Below are 13373 nucleotides of genomic sequence, written 5' to 3'. Positions count from 1 at the left end.
CTTGTGATGAAAAAGAATCTCAAAGGTGGTATTGTGTGACTTAATAGGAAAGGATATAATGGAAAATATGATTTATTGTAAGGGGACAAACTTTGAAGGGTTTATAAAATATGGACAAACTACGATAAAGGAAGATGGGAGGGGCAGATTTGGAAACAAGAATAAATAAGGGTTAGAAGTAAACCACGAACGTATCTTCTTCAACCTTCGACCAACAGAACAAGCAGCAGGGAAGACTGGCTCGAAGCAGATTTCCTCCTTCCAGGAGATCCAATCAATTTGGGGTTTTAGGTGGAGATTGATTACTCACAAAGTCACAAACCTATGGATTCCACAAAATAATCTCTCAGTTCAACAGCGTGAGAGTTATTAAAAAGAATCTGAAACTGGACTTGGCGGAACCAGAGATCAGATTTGAAATTCTAGTTAGAAACTTCTGGCAGCGATCAAATCTTAACTCGAAACTGTCAGGATGGGTCGTTTCTATCACAGGAATGATCCCTTAAAATTTCAACCTAATCCAAAGAGAGACAGTAGAGATGGATGCCAACACTTGGGCTGCAAATCATGTTAGGCAAAACAGGGCAACAGAAGGAGAAGGGTAACTGAAACACAGGGAATAACAAAAAAAGAAAGAAATTTAAAATGAAGAAGATGAAAAGGATGAGAAGGAAGGCCAGGACAGCAGGAAAGGAGGGGAAGAGAGATGAAGAGGCGGGAGATTGCGCAAGCACGCCATTCAACCACTCACAAAACTCAACTATTCAATTCATTCTCCCATATAAAATAACTCCTAAATATCCTACCAGATCAAAAGTCTAATTCGGGCCCAGTTCTCAGTTGGGGATCTCAAACAGGTTCGTTCCAGTCCAAAGAACTGCTCCTGCATCATCAACCCTCTATAGAAATTTTACGTTGTGTTCTATCAAGCCTCTAAAGAAATTTGGTCAAATAAAAAAGCAGAACCCATCCACAAACTTTTTTACAACTAAACAAGAAGAACACCAAGTGATAATAAAGGCCCTGCCAACTTGATAATAAACTGAATATATGCTTAAAAAAAGTCGTCTCACCTGATATAGGTGTGAATTAACCTCAGCACAGGTTTGATGCAGTGTTTCAACGGGTGCACCACTGAGCTCAAACTGGCCCCCAGGCTCTAATGATATATTTTGTTTCCCCTGCCAATTTTTATGTTAAATTTCTCCAATGAAATATATGAACAAGAGTAGACCATCAATGCATCCACCAAGGAACAGACAACCAAGTTATGACCTTCCCAGCATAATTCATATGCTCCTTGAATATAATGTCTTCAAAAGTCATTGATCTCAAGACACCAATTATAATCATTCAAAAATCAAATATTAATTTTGAAAAATGCATGGCAATAGCCTGGAAGCATTTTCACCTGTTTCAGTCCAATAATGTGGTCTCCTTCCATTATTTTATCCCAATCAAATCTCTCAGCAAGGCCATTAAGTAAGTGTGATATTTGCTCATAATTCAGAGGATGTAAAGTTCCAATCTCAAAACCAAACTTTTCATGTTCAGTACCAATCCTGCAAGGACAAGTTAAAGATTTCATACAAAACCACACATTAAAAGCTAGTACAGAAAAATCTAATAAAATAACATTGAATGATTACAAGGACATAATGATGCATAGAATTAGACTTTTGGACTGGTAGGATATTTAGGAGTTACTTTATATGGGAGAACACACACTTTATCACAACAAGGCAACAAAGATTTATATTTTGAAGGAGTGAGAATATGACAAAAGATGGAATCAGAAGCCTTTCAAAATCTACAGAAATCCTGGTCTAGTTCTTCATAACAGGAAGAAATGGTAAATCAGATTGTACAGGTTTTGGCAAATCCAAGTAAGAGGAATCCTTTGACCGGCCTATCTCCAACCCAGATTTAACTGTGTCCAGAGAAAGAAACCTTGTCTGAAAATTGAGGTCTGGAAAAGATAATATCCACTTTAAAATTCATGATGGGTTCAAGCTTGGCAAATCAGAAAGATTCATCTGCTTGTCCGAATTGGATTGTCAATGTATAATAAATAGTTATTATGTATGTTCAACTTATAATTAAAAGCAAATTACGCCGTTTTTTCTTTTCATACACTATGAAATTCATAGTTGTCAAGGCGCCGCTTAGGCAAGGCGATGCCTAGGATGCCCTTTGCTGGAAGAGTACCTTGGTCACTAAGGCGACACCTTGACGCCTTCTTGGTGTTGCCTTGATTTTTTTCCCTCCTCCAACACCTAGGATCGCCTAGATGCCATGAAATTAGTATTTTGCCATAATCTTTTCTCGTATTGTAATGATAATTATATTGTTTCTTAAGAAATTTTATAATTGTTGAATACTTTTATGTAATTTCACCTGTATTTTAATGCATTTATTCATCACTCAAAACATATATACTTCGTGAGCTTAATGGTAATTTAGACATTTCCATGGTTCGAGACCTCAGTTTCCCCCAGGTCAAAAACCGAGATCTCTGCGAGTTGGTGTTTTTTTTTTTTTTGTTTTTTTTTTTTTTTTTGAACTAGTTTGATAGTTTCGGTGGGTTTTTGACTTGGTTTGGCATGAAACTTGGCATACAGCCTATTTTGGGCTATTTAAACATAATGGCACTGTTAGATTTTCCAAAATCAAAGTCCAAATAGGAGTTTGACTTAGTGGCAAACTAGGACAGACAATTATTTATGCTAGAAATCAGGATAGTTACTTATTTAAGTAAATATTTACTTAAGATATTATTCATAAATAAGCAAATAGCCTCTATTTGAATCCAATAAAAATAGTTTAAAAATCAAATTCCAAAAGGATAAAAAGTCAACCCTCACTTCTAGAACAAAAACTGGATTTTCGGCGGTAGGTACAATTTTCAACATTTAAATGTTGGGGTTTTCTCAAATCTAAAAATTCCATAAATTTTAAAATGATAAAACATTACTAAAAACCAAACGTGCGGTACAAAAATTCATTTGTTTTGATGTCTAAAAAAAATGAATTCAAAGCGATTTTGACAGCATTCGTGCACACCAAATAAGGTTTAATCGAAACATAAAATTGGGAGGTTGACTTTTTATCCTTTTGGAATTTGATTTTTTAACTATTTTTATTGGATTCAAATAGGGAGTATTTGCAATTTATGAGTAATATCTTAAGTAAATGAAATAACAAATATAAAAACATTTACTTAAATGAAATTAAGCATAAATAAATGTCTGTATACCATTGTTTCCCACTAAGATGACCGAGATCACCAAGATCTCGGCTAGATGATGAAACCTTCTCATTTCGCTTAGCATCTTGTCTTGATTTTTCAAAAAACCGAGATCTCGGCGAGTTCTTGTTCCATGGACAATTCACCTTGAACAATGAACCCCAACTCTAATACATAAATACAATAATCAAAAACATTAAAGACCATTACAATTTGAACTTTTATTTAAAGAATTCATACTATATCTTACTATAATATGAGCCCAGGGCTAATTTAGGGATTTTCTAGTGATTGACCAAGTCCATTTATAGCATCTTAATATCATCAGTTAAATTACATAATGGTCAATTTTAACTACACATTTGCTTCTTAAAGTATTCTGATATTAACTAAATATGGGTAAAAGCTTAGAGGTAATTTTGTCATTTAACGATAAATGATTAAATTTTCATTTGAAACTTCATAAAATGTCTATAATCTGGTCTGAGCATATTCATAGGGTCCCAAGTCTTAAGAGAGTGGATTTGGTTCAGTCTTAACCTTCAGCATTTGCTACGCAGAGTGTCTGTCCTCAGACTTGAAACTGCATCTTCAAGCAGGCAGCTATGTTTTTATCATCACATCAAGTGACGGCTCCGATTATAGCCTATTAATAATATTAATAACACCACATAAAAGTCCCTATATTGATTTCCAACTAATTTTCTGGGTTGTTGAAAATAAAATATTTTTTTACCTCTGTTTTGCTATATTAAAACTCTATTAGGCACAGAATTTTGTTGTTAAAGTTGAAGTAGGCGAAGCTTACTTGTGCACCAAATTTGAGTGCCAAGCCTAGCAAGCATACTTGATGCTACATCACCACTTTCCCTTTATCTGTGTACAAATACGGTTCATGTGCAATAAATCGGAATTAACCTTAAAGCTTTTATGTTTAAATTATTTATAAAAGGATAACTCAATAAATTAATTCATTAAATGTAAGTTTGTTATCTCATTTAAGGTATAACTTTGCCTATAACCAATGACTTAATTTACCTAATGAACTTAAATTCAATTGGTAAAGCCCAGTCTAAATGTGAGGTTGGGTCTACGCATGTTTGTATGTTTATAAGTTTTAGATTCTCTCACATTATGAACTTTTATGAGTAATAGAAAATTGAACTATTTCTCATCATCCAAAAGAATATTTCCTACAATAAATATATAGTTTATATGCAACGCCATGAGCCAAAACCAAGTACATATTAATAAACATTTTCAAGCATTAAATCCCCCTCTAGACTTGCATCAAGGGATTTCACTCCTTCGCTTGGTAGACCTTCAGTGTCACCTTGGGGGAAGCCCACCAAAGCTGGATTTTGGGCAGGGGTGGGGAAACGCAGAAATTAGTTCATGCCATGATGATCTATATGGAAGGGCAGTCTTGTTGATGCATTCCTGTTGAGAATGCAGAAGAAAAGAGATCTTCTTTTGAACAGGAAAATTTGGTCACGTAGATCTTCTATTTCGCCGGAATTCTCACATCAACTCCTATTGAGACGCTACTGAGAAAAGTAAACACTAAACAAAGTTGATAAAATAGCAGACCACAAATAAACCGGACTCATTATACTCAAAGTCTCAAACATAAGATGAAAAAGAACAAAAACAAAAATAAACTAGTCAGCTAAACCCAAAGGCCACCAGCAATAGATCTCCCTCATTGGACTATTGAGTAGAACAGCCCTTGAAGTCAACCAATCTGGACCCAACCATGTCACTCAGATTCTTATAATTTCAATGAAATTTTATGTAGGATACTTAGAAACCTCATGTCTTTGCCATACATAGATCAAGATATGTCCTGATCAAAGGTAAGGCAAGCTTTTGGGCTAGGTTAGGTTATAACCATTTAACAAGGACAATTCATAAACCAAATTCAATTATCAGATACCCCATGTCTGTATAGATGTCAAACATTGACACTTCTCTCTATATAAGATGATTTTCATCAGAAGATGCCACAATACACATCAAGTACCCACATCAAACACAGAGACCTATTTTCCTTGTCCCTGTTGAGTAGGATTTGATGAAATACATCAAATCGGGCTTGAGTTTTCCCCGCTGTAGCTCCTGCACTTAGTGCTACTATCCTTAGGAACAGGAGTCTTTTATCTAATTGGAAATGATATGAACAAAGGAAAATGTTGATGATGACATGAAGCTAACAACAACAACAACAACTCAGCCTTATCCCAACTAAATGGGGTCGGTTACATGGATCCTTTCAAAAAAAAAAGTAGGGAAAATTGAGATCCACACAAGGAAATGAAAGTAAGAGGAATGGAGAATAGAAATGAAGAAATGAAACAAGAAAAGTGAGATATGGACAATGAAAGTAAGAGGAAAGAAGATATAGTCCAGGAAATCAGGAAAATCTCAGCTACATGGTGTCAACGATGTGGATCCTTGCCCTCCAATAGGCTCTATCTGAGGTCATACCTGGCACAAGACCAAGGCTATGCATGTCATTCTTCACAACCTCACCTACAGTCATTTTATCTAAGCCAAATTTTAAAAAAAAACAACACTATAGCAGAACATGACTTGTAAAAAAAATCATAAAAAGAAAGTAGATTGTTCAATATCCAAGGCAAAATTCATGATAGATTTCACAATCAATGTACGTAAGCTGCTGGATTTATGGGCATGCACAAATGGCTACACTAATCACAATGAGAAGCAACATTCTAGAAATGTTTCAACCAACAGTTAGATTACTAAATGTGCATAATGCAAAAGAAAAATCCTTCACTTCACCCTACCAAGAGTTAAAATTATACAAATGCATGTTGATGCTTCATCCATTTACATAGAACAGAACCACTGAATACCAGAACTAGGAAGGCATGTAACACATACCTCCACATTTCCTTTGGCTTGCACCCGGACGCAAGATATCTTACAAGATCCTCTTTTGTCAATGGTTCTGTAGCAATAACTGCATCCTCAGTAGGAGGGCTTGCAGCAACTATCAATCTACACCCTCGTTTGCATCCTACACCATCCAAATGTGAAATCCCTGGTGTTCTCTTGGAACTCCAGAGAATTGAAGAGTAATTATCCCAACATTCCTTCCTTCTGAATGCTTTACTCTTCAGGAAATTGATTTCTTCCACATTGTATTCAGATTTACATTGCACTATCTTGGAGGAGATGTGGTATGATGGACTGGACTGGGAAATGAGGGCCATCATGTGTCTCTGTACATTATGCATAAAACACATATTATATAACATGCATTAAGAAAACAGAAACAAAATTTGGTTAACATGGTCAAGCACAGTTTTAGCAGGGTAATTTTCAGAATGAGAAAGGTGACACCTTACCCTCCCCCCCCCCCCCTCCCCTCCCCAACAACAAAACAAAAGGTTTTTAGTATGTCAACCTTCCACAACATCATTTGAAAATTCCATGAATTGGTACCTACCATGATAGGCAAACAATTTCACATGCCTATAGCTGTAAGGAAATACCGGAAAACAGCTAAAGAAAACCAAGAATATTGTATATACCACTGTTGCCAAAGTGCTAAGTGCATCTGAGGTGCTAAAACAATGAAATTTTCTGGGCATAAAGTGCAAACAACATGCATGATGCATGCTTGACTAGACTAAGTGATTGTAAGGAACTTTTCACCAAATTTAAGAAATGCTGTTCTTTTTTATAACAAAGAATTTATTTCTTTTACATAAATTGACAGATTGTGTTGAGAAGACAAGAAGATTGATCAGCTGTAACCGAGGAAAGATTTTATTATGCAGATACAATCATTCATGTCAAGTGAGAATACCATTTTGAAAATTTCATTCCAGTAGGTTGTCTAGACCAAATCCATTACAGGAAGCAGTTAGGAAGAGGGTTTGAAAATGCTATCCCCAAGCCTAAGAACACACATACAGAAACTACTTTGCTATTCAATCTGTGAGAAATAATTTGTTTTGCAGGAAATTGACTTCTGTCCTGCCAGATGTGCAATGACCACTATCATCTGTTAGATAATGCTAGTAGATAACTATATCACCACAAAAATCTGTTTAGCCTTTCCTCTGTTCTTGAGAATTCAGTCTTCCATAAAATTCATTGAATTCTGAAAAATGAAGTGTCATTGTTACATGGAGGAATATCTAAATTTAGTGTATTTTGATCTCCTCGTCTCTCAGCTTATTTGCTCGATGCATCATAAGCATAGAAACCTTTCTCCTTTCATTTGATTAGATCACCACATAAGTTTCTTAGAAATTTTAAATGGCAAGTTTCAATAACTAAGAAAGAAAAAAATCTACTCTTAGGTCTTATTGGAAGCAGACAACTCTTTATCTGTTAAGGGATTATGTTCCTCACCCTTCACCTTTCAATTGTTTTAAACTAATTTTTAATGGGGAAAAGAACGCTACCCCGTTGCGTGGCCTGTGTGGCTCCTGTGCCTCGACATAGAAGCGCGTGAAAGTACCACACCCAGGACGATGCTTGCACATGCTCCCATTGGCCAGCCCATGCGTGCAGGCTCTAAAGGCCCTGGCAATGATCTCTTTCCCTTTTTTTATTATCCCCACCTATTTTCAGTTGACACTGTAGCTGATGTTTGGATATAAGTCGAAGCTGCAATATTTTATTTAGTTTTCTGGCTGGGTTGGTCTCATGGTGCTCCAAACTAAATCTGATACACACAAAAAATCAACCATCCACAAATCTAACCTAAAAATTCAAAAAGAAATTTACACAGAATGCAGAAACAAGTTGACACCCATGGCTTCGAGGTAAGGTCCCCAGCCCCTGGTACAGAGACCAGGGATTGAATGATTGAATCCCGCCTCATGTGGGGTGGGGGGGGGAATTATCCTGGTATCAAAAAAGGAATATTGATCACTATAAAGTGGATTAAAAGAAAACCTTATTCCTTTTATAGAAAAAAACACAAATAAATAGCTACCTTCAATCCAGTCAATCAGAAGAGTGTTTGAATTCTCAAGCTTTAAGCTTCGTTAATCATATTGGTATTATCTTAAGAGAATAGTTCCTCGACACCAGGTCTAGCAAGCACAGATACAACAGAATACACTTGTAGTCTAGAACCCTGCTAGTGTGTTCATTAGCAAACCTAGACCGGATGGACCATCCGGTTCGACCAATGACCCAATAAACCGGTCAACAAAGGAAGAATAATTATAAAAACCAATTGTTTTTTCCTAATCCAGAAGAGTCCGCTGACTTCGTTTGACGGTTTGGGATGATATTGATGACCAGTTGAACCAACTGACCCAGTACCAAACCGGGATAAGACCGAGCCCGGTTCTGAAGCTTAGTATTTCTATTTCAACAGAAAATTTCCTCCACAGTTATAGTTAAAGATCTACCAAAAACCCTCCTTTCATTCGAATTTTTTCTGTAAATGATTGGGTTCGACTAATCCAAAGTTTACCTAGATTCAAATCCACCCAGAAATCTATAATCCTTTAAAAAACCAAAATGCTAGAGACCAACTGAACGGAGAGAAGAGCAGAAATCCATCAATCCAATCCACACAAAAAATAAAATTAACGAAAGATACTTCTTCGATCAAACAGAGAAGAGCAGAAATCCATTAACCTAATTGAAATTCTACTGATTAGAAGAGTAAAGAAGAAGGAGATGTACCTCTACCTTTTCCTCCTATACACTCGATCAAACGAAGAGAAAGATACTTCTTCGATCCCTGCGAGAGTAGAAAATTGAGAATTGTGGAAAACCCTAGTTTCCACTTCACTTCGATCCTTCACTTTCTCCAAGTCGGAGACAAATAAAAACTGGAGAAGACGAGTTCTCTATATAAGACCATATTATTGTCTGCTTCCTCTTTTCTTGTTCATAGCGAGCGTTGGTTATGATTATTGCAGTTATTATTATTAATTTATTATATATCTTATTAATTCCCTTTTTCGGAAAATAGGCATAAAAACAAAATATATTAAGATATAATAAATTATTTATATTTTTGGTAAAAAGATATAATAATGATTAATAAAGTATTTATCCTACTTTTACCAAAAAAAAGTATTTATCCTACACCATCTAATGTAGGGAGGTGGGCCCCACCACATAGTAGTGCCACTTTGGTCCCATTAGCTGACGTGTCTCGCAAAGCTTTCTACAGATAGCAGCCTTACTTACACTGAAGGTAGAGATATTCCTTTCTAATCAAAAGGGAAGTGCTCCCGTGCAATATAGGTTATCAATCGTTGGATTGGTATCTAATGGAAAGTTGTGGATGATTTATTTTACATAAATGCCCCTATATAGCTTAACCAAATCTTTGAATAGTCCACATGGCCCATCATGTGACATAAGGTTGCAATTTTTACCAATAAAAAGAAAAAAAAAAACATAAGGTTGCAATAGCCGTCGATCTTGACCCAAATCCTTTGGTGGTTAAGAAAATATTATTGGAGAGAATATACTCAAAGGCAGGATGTATTTGTATTGAATTATGGGAAAAAGATCTTTACTTGGTGGTGTTTCCTACATTTTCTCACAAGGCACCGTAAGATGACGCCTCCACCTCTGGATAGATACCCAGAGGTGCTCATCCATTGATCCAAACGCTTGTGTAGAAATCATGAAGCCAAATAGAGATATCTTGCCCATTAAGGGAAAAAGATCGACTCTGTACGGGAGTGTGGCCTACGCTAACTCTCCCATGAATCTATCTCTCTCTTTCCCATATGAAAAGATACCTCTGTCCCCTTATTTTGAGGAAGAGAGAGATAGACACATGGGAGTACTGGCGTAAGCCACTCCCATATAGAAAACTACCTCCCATTATTATAAGCTAAAGGATTTTTTTATTATATATTGTATATCATGAACTAATGACTTAATGAGACTGGCGTAGTATTTTAGTCCTTTGGAGACCAATATTTGAAAAGGATGGCTTGTGTGAAGGGAAAAAAAGTGAAGTGAAGTGAAGTGAAGTGGGGTGGGGTGCGGTGGGGTGGGGTGGGGTGGGGTGGGGTGGGGGGAAGCAGTTTATGGAAATTTTATGTATCTCACATTTTGCCACCTTACTTAATCCTTTGAGTAAATTACTCCCCCCTCCCCTCGATTATGGTCTAATGACAAACCCCTCCCCTGGGTTTTGAGAAATGACTCTCCCCTCCCCTGCATTCCCAAGATTCTATCAACCGTACCCTTGCCGTTAAAAAGGGCTGTTAAGTGATGACATCACCCTAATTATATTCGTTTAAACCCCAAACTGCCCTTATATTTATAATATTCCAATAATACCCCCTCCTAATAACAAGAGAAAACAAATAGAGAGAAAAGAGAGAGAAAACGTATCTCTTCTTCTTTTTGTTCGAACACATCCGTTATCTTCTTTCTCCAGTGAAGCGAAGAACATCATCGTACAAGTTAGCGGTTAGCTCCGGCCATATTCTTTTAAATGCTATCCGGCTAAACTAAACGTAAGCCCAATCGATAAACCCTAATTTTTATCTCTAATCCCATCGATAAACAAATTGACAAACCCTAATATTTGGGGACAACCCATTTTGCAGAAATTCAGAAGGGGTGGTGCTACATCAAATGTGATAAAAGCTCATTCAAAAGATTGATCCTACACACGGTTAGGTAAGATTTGCACCTATAGTAGTGCAATTGATCTCTGTCTCAATAGACTCTTTCAGAGCTTGTATCTCCATTTCAGCCTCATCCACGGGGTAGATTCTTTTGAGTAAGGCTTTGGCTTCATCTTCCCTTCCCTGTATAACATTATAAATACACAAGAAGCAAAAAATTGGTTTTCTTAATCATCTGCAGATAATTGGAGCTCAAGTTTCAACTTATCTAGATATATAACAGTATAAAAATTGTTTGAAAAGTTCTCATTTGAAGAACTCGAAAATAACTGGGAATAAAAATAAGTGTGAACCTTTCTATAAAGCCAGCGTGGTGACTCTGGAAGAAACCACATTAGTGCAAATTGAAACATAGCTGGTAACCCTGCAACTCCAAGCATCCACCTCCATGTCCCAGGAGCCTGAAACATCAAATCTGATGGGTTAATTAAAGTTGTCTTGTCTATTAACACTAAACCAAAAGAAACAAGACCAGATCATTACTACTACTTTACAGTATTATGGCTTAATTACCTTGGTGAATGCTAAGTTGATCAGGTAAGACAGAAACTGGCCTCCTGTTATAAGGAAACCATTGGTACTAACCAAGGCACCTCGGACTTTAGCAGGAGAAGCTTCTGAGATGTATAATGGAGATGTCATCGATGCCATACCAACACCGAGACCCACAAAAATACGATCAACGATGTTAAATCCGTGCCCAAAACCCGGTTTAAAACTCGTCGACCACCGGTCTGGTTTGAACCTTTTATGTAGAACCGGGAGCGGAGTACGCTCGTGAACTGTGGACCATGATACTCAAGCCATCCCACAAGATTGTTGACCGTGACTCTAAAGAAGTCGTCGAGGATAGGTACATCGACCATAGAGGTGTGGTTTGTGGGTTGTTAAATAACATTGATTAAAGCCCCTTTCAAAACCCCAATACCCAAACCCATGAGTTTTCTTTCCATATGTATTTTAATGGAGAAAAACCTAATCGATCATGGGGTTTACAAACCCATGTTGGGTGTGTGCTATGGCACCTTGGTTGGAGTTGTATCATGGCCAAAGAGACCCCTAAAAACCCCTAAGAATACCCCATTTTAGCCCAAGACTTTGGGGCTGCAAAACCATTCTCGGAATGGCATGACAAGCACAGATCGAAACTAGAAACTAGTCGCGGTGGGAAGTCCGAGAGGGACAGCACATGGACAGCACATGCAAGTGCCATCCTGAGAAAGATCTGCCGGTGGGAGGTCCGAGAGGGACAGGCACATGGACAGGCACATGCAAGTGCCTGAGAAAGATCTGCCGGTGGGAGGTCCGAGAGGGACAGGCACATGGACAGGCACATGCAAGTGCCAGTCCCTGAGAAAGATCTGCCGGTGGGAGGTCCGAGAGGGACAGGCACATGGACAGGCACATGCAAGTGCCAGTCCCTGAGAACCTAGATCTGCCGGTGGGAAAGTCCGAGAGGGACAGGCACATGGACAGGCACATGATATAGCCTTGCTGTATGTGCCGGTCCCCTATTTTAGCCTTGTTTGATAATTTATGGGGCCCAACTCTTCCGTCCTGCTGGATTAGATGAGTATGAAGTCTCAGATAGGGATGGCAGTTATGAGGTTAATTTGAAAAATCACACTTGTGGTTGCAGAGCGTGGGAAGGTACAGGAATACCTTGTAAGCATGCAACCTGTTGTATTCTTTACAAGAGGCACACATTGGAAAGCTATTGTGATGATTACTATAGTGTAAAAAGATACTTGGAGGCTTACAAGGATATAATCTACCCATTACCTGGTTTGGAGCAGTTAAAATCTGAGCATCACCTAGGTACTGTTCAGCCTCCACCCTTGAAGAGGTTACCAGGAAGACCACATATCAATAGGAGGAAGGAACCTGATGAAGGAGCATCTGGAGAGTTTAGAAAAAGATTTGGAAGTGTCAGATGTAGCAACTGCAAGGAGGTAGGCCACAACTCAAGGAAATGCGAAAGAGCTCCAATTAAAGGGAAGGAAGTAAAGGTATAATCATAAGATTTTATCCTAAGTACTCATACTTATTTTATGTTATCGTGATGATTACAAGGATTCTAATATTGAATTCATGCTTGTATAGGGAAAGAAGGGAAGTGGGAGCAAATGTGATGTCAATACCTCTCAAAGATTGACCAGATCTCAAGCTTCTTCTACCATCACTTATGACAATATGCAGGCCAAGATTGAAGCATAAAGGAAAGCCAAGGAAGATAAAAGGAAAGCAAGAGAAATGAAGAAGAAATAAGTTCAAAGAGGGGAGGAGAGGCAGTGAAGAAATTAGAATCATAGGCTGTAATTTGATGATTTTTATGTTTATTTGGATATAATATTAAGTTGGATGTGGATGATTGTAAACTTTTTTTTTTTTTTTTTGGATATGTTGGATTTTGTGGTAGACTTTTATTTTGGACATGATGTTAAGTTGGATGTGGATGATCCAAA

General features: G+C 37.5%; 2 protein-coding genes across 3 annotated transcripts in view; both read right to left on the bottom strand.

Annotated features, from left to right (window-relative positions):
• The window catches only part of LOC122640056 (glutamate--cysteine ligase, chloroplastic), a 35803-nt gene extending 26691 nt beyond the window's left edge, over positions 1-9112 (bottom strand). Inside the window, exons 1-4 of one of the 2 annotated variants that reach the window (XM_043833169.1) lie at positions 8930-9112; positions 6155-6495; positions 1412-1562; positions 1074-1181 (exon numbers count right to left, since the gene is read on the bottom strand). In XM_043833169.1, coding sequence (XP_043689104.1) covers positions 1074-1181; positions 1412-1562; positions 6155-6489 — 594 coding nt within the window. In that variant the 5' untranslated portion in view covers positions 6490-6495; positions 8930-9112. The remainder of the gene's footprint in view (positions 1-1073; positions 1182-1411; positions 1563-6154; positions 6496-8929) is intronic. The other variant, XM_043833168.1, reaches the window with a different exon arrangement.
• Positions 9113-10896: 1784 nt separating this feature from the next.
• On the bottom strand, positions 10897-11581 carry LOC122639149 (probable inositol transporter 2). Its single transcript, XM_043831979.1, has 3 exons — positions 11422-11581; positions 11202-11309; positions 10897-11031 (listed from the first exon to the last, which is right to left on the bottom strand). The coding sequence occupies exons 1-3, from the start codon at positions 11557-11559 to the stop codon at positions 10897-10899; spliced, it is 381 nt and encodes a 126-aa protein (XP_043687914.1). The 5' UTR covers positions 11560-11581.
• Positions 11582-13373: the final 1792 nt, after the last annotated feature.

Source organism: Telopea speciosissima, chromosome 9, assembly GCF_018873765.1.
Source record: "Telopea speciosissima isolate NSW1024214 ecotype Mountain lineage chromosome 9, Tspe_v1, whole genome shotgun sequence".
In the NCBI taxonomy this organism is placed as follows: Eukaryota; Viridiplantae; Streptophyta; class Magnoliopsida; order Proteales; family Proteaceae; genus Telopea; species Telopea speciosissima.
This window is presented reverse-complemented; position numbering and strand designations above follow the sequence as displayed.

Excerpts from the sequence above, each read along its gene's own strand:
- LOC122639149 (XM_043831979.1), bottom strand. The coding sequence starts at position 11,559 with ATGGCATCGATGACATCTCCATTATACATCTCAGAAGCTTCTCCTGCT. Across the intron at positions 11,310-11,421 it reads TCAACTTAGCATTCACCAAG|GCTCCTGGGACATGGAGGTG; the intron begins GTAATTAAGCCA and ends TTGATGTTTCAG. Across the intron at positions 11,032-11,201 it reads CACGCTGGCTTTATAGAAAG|GGAAGGGAAGATGAAGCCAA; the intron begins GTTCACACTTAT and ends AATGTTATACAG.